We start from the raw sequence: 7233 nt of genomic DNA, 5'->3' as shown, positions 1-7233 counted from the left end.
CCCGTGGACGTAGGCAATTTTGTGCCGAACCACGTAAATCTTGCGTGTGGAGATACAATACTAACAGGCTATGTAGATGCTGATCTAGCAGGAAATGTTGATATCAGAAAGAGCACTACAGGGTATGTATATACTCTAGGAGGTACTGCAGTGAGTTGGGCTTCTCAACTGCAGAAGATAGTTGCTCTCTCCACAACTGAAGCAGAATATGTCGCTGTTACAGAAGCCAGCAAGGAAATGGTGTGGCTTCAAAATTTCTTGGATGAATTAGGCAAGAAACAAGAAGACAATGTCTTATACTGCGACAGTCAAAGTGCTATTCATCTAGCGAAGAATCCGTCTTTTCATTCCAGAACGAAGCACATACAGATGCGGTATCATTTTATCCGGTCACTTCTGGAAGATGGAATTTTGAAGCTTGAAAAGATCAGTGGAGCTCAAAATCCGGCAGACATGCTGACAAAGACGGTGACTATTGACAAACTGAAGCTGTGTTCAGCTTCAGTTGGCCTGCAATAGTATAAAGACCGGGAAGAGCTGCTGCATAGATCGAGGTGTGAAGACAGATTAAAACCAGTCTTCAAGTGGGAGATTGTTAGTCAAAAATGGTGAGCCACCGAAAAGCTTCAAGCCACCAAAGTTGACAAACATGCAGACAATCCTCAAATCACCGAATTCGGTGAATGACAGGGGAGAAGAAAAAATTGTACGTGGGCCCCACCGGCGGGCCCCACCAGTATTAAAATATTAGTGCATAGTGTCTTTCCAAACACTATAAATAGGTCCCCAATCTCTTAAGGAAAACTCATCCCAGAAACAACTCCTCTTATAGAAGAACAAGAGAGAGAAAAGAGAGGCTTAGAGAAAAGTCTTTGTGAGAGAAAATTGTGAACAATTTTCAGAGTGGGATTGAGTTGTGAGAAAAATTGAGTGTTGTAAAATTTCTCTTCATAGTGAAAGATCTGCAGCAGCCCGTGGACGTAGGCAATTTTGTGCCGAACCACGTAAATCTTGCGTGTCCCCCAATTTTGCGCATTTAATTTTTCGCTTTCTCTCAAATCTGGCAATAAGGGAATCAGGGTAATTTTCCAACAGAGCGTTGGGTTAAAGTCCTTGAGATGATTATGTGCACTTTAACCATCATGTAGTAGTGAAATTTGCGAAATATTCATTCACGCACGGACAGTGTGAATATAAGAATGCTTGAAATTCTGAAGGGACTAGTTTCTTGGGTCAAATTGGATGAAGGAACCTATTAGGTAATCATTGAGGTATTAAGGGTGAGATTTTGTTCTTGACGTTAATTTGGACGCATGGTGTTTTGAGGGATGATAACTCTTTGATCGATGATCAAGGATATGATTTTTGCTAAAAGATGCATAGGTCCCATTGTCCCAAACTCTAGATATTAATTCTTCAAAAAAGAGATCAATTGCTAATTCAACCGCTACTTGTCAAAAGCAATCAAATCAAAATATAAACGGTCAGCATACCCCTGCCGGAAAAATCCATTCTCAAAATCTCACAACCTCAACACGTGAAACAAGAAATCGTTCCAAACATCAACAGGCCCAGGCAAACACCAATGGACGCAGTCATTGTACAATGTCACATTCTCATGAGCCCGATGCCCGTATCTACTCGGATGCCCATCCGGCCTCAACAACATCGCTTGCGTCGTATCCATCATCCTAAACTCTAATCCCCTCTTCAGCCCTTCCGTCTTTGCCTTCTCAAATTCCTCGACTTGAGCTCTATAAAGCTTAAACTCCATCTCCTCCATCTTCGTCTCATTTCCTCGAAATGGCTTCGTTCTCACACAATTCCCTCCATTGTTCCACTCCCCGTTCTCAAAGTGAGAGGGTGACAGTGTCCTCAGCATAACCATCCCCTTAAAGTTTGGCAATCTATTTATCGCCTTTAACGCGGTTCTAAAAGCCACTCGGTGAGAGTAATGAAGGGTTAAGTCAGTTACATTTGGAACTTGGCAGAAGTGACATCCGACTAGTTTCTTGTTTTCGTAGAACATGGAGGGTCTACTGAACCAATTCCCGTCGGATATGATTATGTAGTCTAAATCGTCGATTTTGGTTGACCATGCTTCGTCTGGTTCATCTAAGTATAGAGTCCAGAGAGTGGTTTGATCGTTTGGATCTTCGGATTTTACTAAAAATGGAGACCAGAAGATTGAGATTGTGAAGTTGCAGGAGGAGTAGAGCATGCGCTTGAAGTTCTCGTCCGTGGCGTTTGAGATGTCTTTCGGATATTCGACCTGCAAGCACATTGGTAATATTGTAAATGGGAGGAAAATAATAATAAATTTGTTTGTAATTGTTGTATATCAAATAAAGAGCCTCCATGCATAATAATCTAAGAATGTGTTTGAAATTTACAAATCTTCTGATATAAATCATAAGTTTTAAGCGAGATATTAGAGGTATGTCTATAAATTGTAGATGTTTAGACGTGTAACTAACCAAGCTTCTCCTCTGGGCTTGCGGCTATTTTTTTTTCTCATTTGTGAATGAGCACATGATTGTGATTTTCATAATTTGACAAATAAATGTGGCACTTACATTTCGAATTTGACATTGTAATTTTTCCAGCTTGCTCTTTTTTGGATAATGGCATATATTCTTAATTATTCCTTTTCTAATGATAAATTATATTATACTTTGATTTAATAGTAACTTTACTTATTATCATTCATTGACCTCTTAGGTGAATCAAATCAGATAGTTCCTTAGATTTTACTTTTAGTGTTCATAGTCATTTAATTATTTATAAAGTATAATTTGATAAATTATTGATTTTCTATAAAATTATCTTTTTGCGTGCGTAATATGAGCTGGGAAAACTAAGTAGAATAAATGTTACATATTTGAGTAGTGATATCTACACTACGCTCTCCTATACTATAAAAAAGAAAAGTGATGTCTCTCTTAATGGGTCATCAATTTTAAAAAAATAAAATAAAAATAGACCCATATTTTTCTCTTTTGTAGTAGTAGTGTAAGAATAGTATGGATGTAGTGGTATAGTTATCACTCTTCTATATATTTGTATATTTTGTTAGCACAACGATGCATTTGAATTTTTAAAATTGATAGACCGTTGAAATTTGAACGTCGTACTCTCGTAATCTTCCTTGATTGGCTGTAGTAAACTAAATGGGCTTGGGTGTTTGTTTTGATTTTTTTTTTGGGATTTCAAAATGGGATTTGAAATCCATAAATGATGTGGCTTTTAGGATTTGAAATCCATAAAGGGGGTTGTGTTTGCTTCAACAATATTTTGGGATTTGGAATGCTAAAACTTGTAATATTTTGTTTGTTTCATCAATATTTTGGGATTTGGAATACTATAAATTATATATTATAATATTATATAAAATTTTAATAACATATATTATATAATATATAATATATATATATATATAATATTATAGTAATATATAAATTATAATTATTTATATAATTTATATTATTTATATATATATATATTATATTATTTATATATTATTATATATATAATATAAATAATTTAATATATATATATATATATCTAAATATATATAATATATGCTACAGTAATTTACTAAACATTTACTACAGCATGCACATTGATATATAATATATATAATGTATAGTATATATAATATATAAATATATAATATAATATATATATATATATATATATATATTATATATATATATATATATAATATATATATATATTATATAATATTATATATATATATATATTATATTATATTATATATAAAAATGTATTAATATTATATATATGATATATATATTATATTATATATATATAATATATTATATCATATATTTATATTATATCTATATAGAATAATATAATATTATATATACATATTATAATAATATATCAATATATATAGTATATATAAAAATTATAATATTATTATACATATTATATATATATATAAATAATATTACTATATATATTATATTATATATATATAAAATTATATATCTTTACTATAAATTTGTTATTTTGGCGGATATATTATATTATATATGAATATATATATATATATATGTATTATGATATATTTATATTATATATATTAAATAATATAATATTAGTATCCCTATACATATTATATATATATAAATTATATAAATTAACTATTATGGTATATGCTACAGTACTAAATTTTACTACAGCAATGTATACAAGGTGATATTATGAATATTCATTTAAATATGTTATTATATATATATATATTATTTAGTACCTACATTCCTATAATAGTATATACTAGTTATTTTATTATAAATATGTAATATTATTATTATTATATATTTATATTATATTATATATAGGATTACTATGATATAATACTATACATATATAATGATAAATTATTATATATTATATATATATGCTACAGTATTGACTACAGCGATCACAGTGTGATATTAATAAAATATATAATATTTGTATATTATATATATATATATGTTATATATTGATTTATAAATAATATATAATATATATCCTATATATATAATATTATATATTATATATATTATATTATTATATATTATTTATATATATTATATTACAGTATTATATATATATATTATATATATTAATATATATATATATATAATACAATTATATATATATATATATATATATATAATATATTATTTTTATATATATAATTTAAATATTATATATAATATATATATATATATATATATATAATACAATATATATATATATATATATATATTATATTATATATATATATATTAAATTATATATATATATAGATGTATTATATTAAATATTATATTATTATAATATTATATATAATATATTAATCTTATATTAATCTTATATTATAAGCATTAATACATCAATATCCAACCCACATCCTCTCTCAAGTGTAGAATTTCACAAATGCCTAAATATAATAGTTTTTAATATTTTGGGATTTGATATCCCAAAATTGGTTTTGAAACAAACAAAGTTATCGATTTCTAAAACCTTATATCCCAAAAAAAAGATGGAAACAAGAGAGAGGATTTCACAAATCCTAATAAAATATTATTGTTTTATAATTTAGGGATTCAATATCCCAAAAAAAAAGTGAAACAAACAAAGTTATGGATTTTTAAAACCACAAAAAAGCACTTTTTACATCCCAAAACTATCATATCCCAAAAAAAAAAGCAAAACAAACACCCCCTTAACCTCAGCCCTGCCATAATTGTACGGCTAAAACTTGAAGCCCAAAACCGCAGATTGTCATAGACTACGAAAATGCCGCACATTGTCATTGACTACGAAAATGCTAACTTGTAAAATCTAAAATCTTATTTATTAGACATGGGGAGGCTAGGTTCGTTAAATAATGTATCTGCAGAAATCCAAGACCCCACTTCAAGAAACTAGAAGGGGTTCTCGTATCGTCAATGGATCAAGATCCTCTTCGCTGTGGATGGAGATAGTTATAATTTATCTTGAGTATATTTTGAACGTAAATACAATTTGTTAAAATGTTAGTTTATATTATGAATTAATCACAAACTAACATTTAAACACTATTGGGTACGTAATTACAATTAGAAAAATGGTCTCTTATGAGTTATGACCAAAATTCTGTGACAAATGCAGCAGATATTAGCCAGAGCAAAGTTATCTAACCTTAGACAAGAGGCACATCAAAGATTGCATCTGATTCCTCGCCAAAGAATCCCCAACAAAAGCCAGAGACTTCCCCCTGACAACCTCCAAGAACTGGGTAGGGTCAAAATGAACCAACTCGCACCCGTTCGGCCTCCACTTCCACTTCAAGAACCCCATGTCCGGCCTCCCATACTTGATGCAATTCTGATGTTCTTGAATCGTCCAACAAGTCATGTTCGTATAATACGGTGCATCTGAATCCTGAACCCATTCGCCTCTCGATATATCACACTCTCTATCTATTTCTAATATCGAACTGCTCGTGTTAGAGTCGGATATGATTCTAGACGAAGACGGATAAGGAAGAAGAAGAAAAGACTTGTTGCTACAGAAGAAGATGAAGGTGAGAGGTAGAAGGAGAGTAGCTGATAGGAGTAGTAGTTTTGGAATTGTTTGGAGATTGGTTAGCCAACCGAAGGGTAGTTGTTTTGTATGGAGTTTCATCGGAGAGAAATTTTTGAGGAAGAGGAGAGATTTGGACGTACAGAGAAAATAAGAAGTTGATGCTTATGTTTTTTTAGCTCTAACTTTGTTTTATGCAATAGCGTTTGTTATTGAAATGCAAGTTGTTGGTCGATAGTGGGTGGTCATGTTGTCAACTTTAACTAATTATATAAGATTCAGAGGGGATTTTTTCTAATTAAGGAAGATGCTTAATTTTAAATATGCGTCTTGATGATAAGATCTGACCTGTACATGTTTACTTCTACACGGATTCTCGCTTCTAATAAACTACCAACATGAAGATGGGACTACTATTGAGGGACTGACAGGTGGGCCCAAGGTGGAAATATGGTAACTCAATACTTTCGAGGGCACATACATAGAAAAATTAATGAACCAAATTAGGGTACTTAGACGATTTGGTTTAAGATAAAATAATGGACATTAGGTATCCTTCATTTGATGGAGGCAGGTAAAGACAATTTTTCTTGATCTGTCAATGGTCAGAAGCTTTCACGTTTCCTAGTTGAATATATGTTTAAAGTAATGATACTAATATATAAGGCCTTGCAAATGCCCATTGGGAATTTTACGGGTAGGTTCCAGTTACCTTGTTTATTAATTTTTGAAAACGATGTAGGTTATGTGAAGTCCATAGTAGAAAACTTGCGCGTATCACATCTGCATTGCTCACTTCTAGCTATGATGATCCAATCTTTCGGGAGCAAATAGAAACAAAATATACAACTTAATTCAATAGTTAAATGGGGATTGTCGAACGTTGAGAGATGGCATGACTGGCGTGAATAATATGCATGGGAGTCAGGAGGAGGATACAAATTAATCCAGTTCCATATATAATGATCTAGAATGTTTTCCGAGTAGTTAATTTTGAGATAGAAACTCTCATTCATTGATAGGATTCATATTATGAAATGTTTCTAGGACTAATTTTGGGATATAAAATATAGCAATTGTTGATGTCAGTTATCGAACAGAGGGTTTATTTAAGGATTAGTGTTAGGTTGAGGTCCTCAAGCTTCT

General features: G+C 30.7%; 1 protein-coding gene across 1 annotated transcript; it reads right to left on the bottom strand.

The window, feature by feature from the left end:
- Positions 1451–6284, bottom strand: LOC109843109 (protein trichome birefringence-like 19). Its single transcript, XM_020412042.1, has 2 exons — positions 5704–6284; positions 1451–2272 (listed from the first exon to the last, which is right to left on the bottom strand). The coding sequence occupies exons 1-2, from the start codon at positions 6187–6189 to the stop codon at positions 1523–1525; spliced, it is 1236 nt and encodes a 411-aa protein (XP_020267631.1). The 5' UTR covers positions 6190–6284; the 3' UTR covers positions 1451–1522.

Source organism: Asparagus officinalis, chromosome 5, assembly GCF_001876935.1.
Source record: "Asparagus officinalis chromosome 5, Aspof.V1, whole genome shotgun sequence".
In the NCBI taxonomy this organism is placed as follows: Eukaryota; Viridiplantae; Streptophyta; class Magnoliopsida; order Asparagales; family Asparagaceae; genus Asparagus; species Asparagus officinalis.
This window is presented reverse-complemented; position numbering and strand designations above follow the sequence as displayed.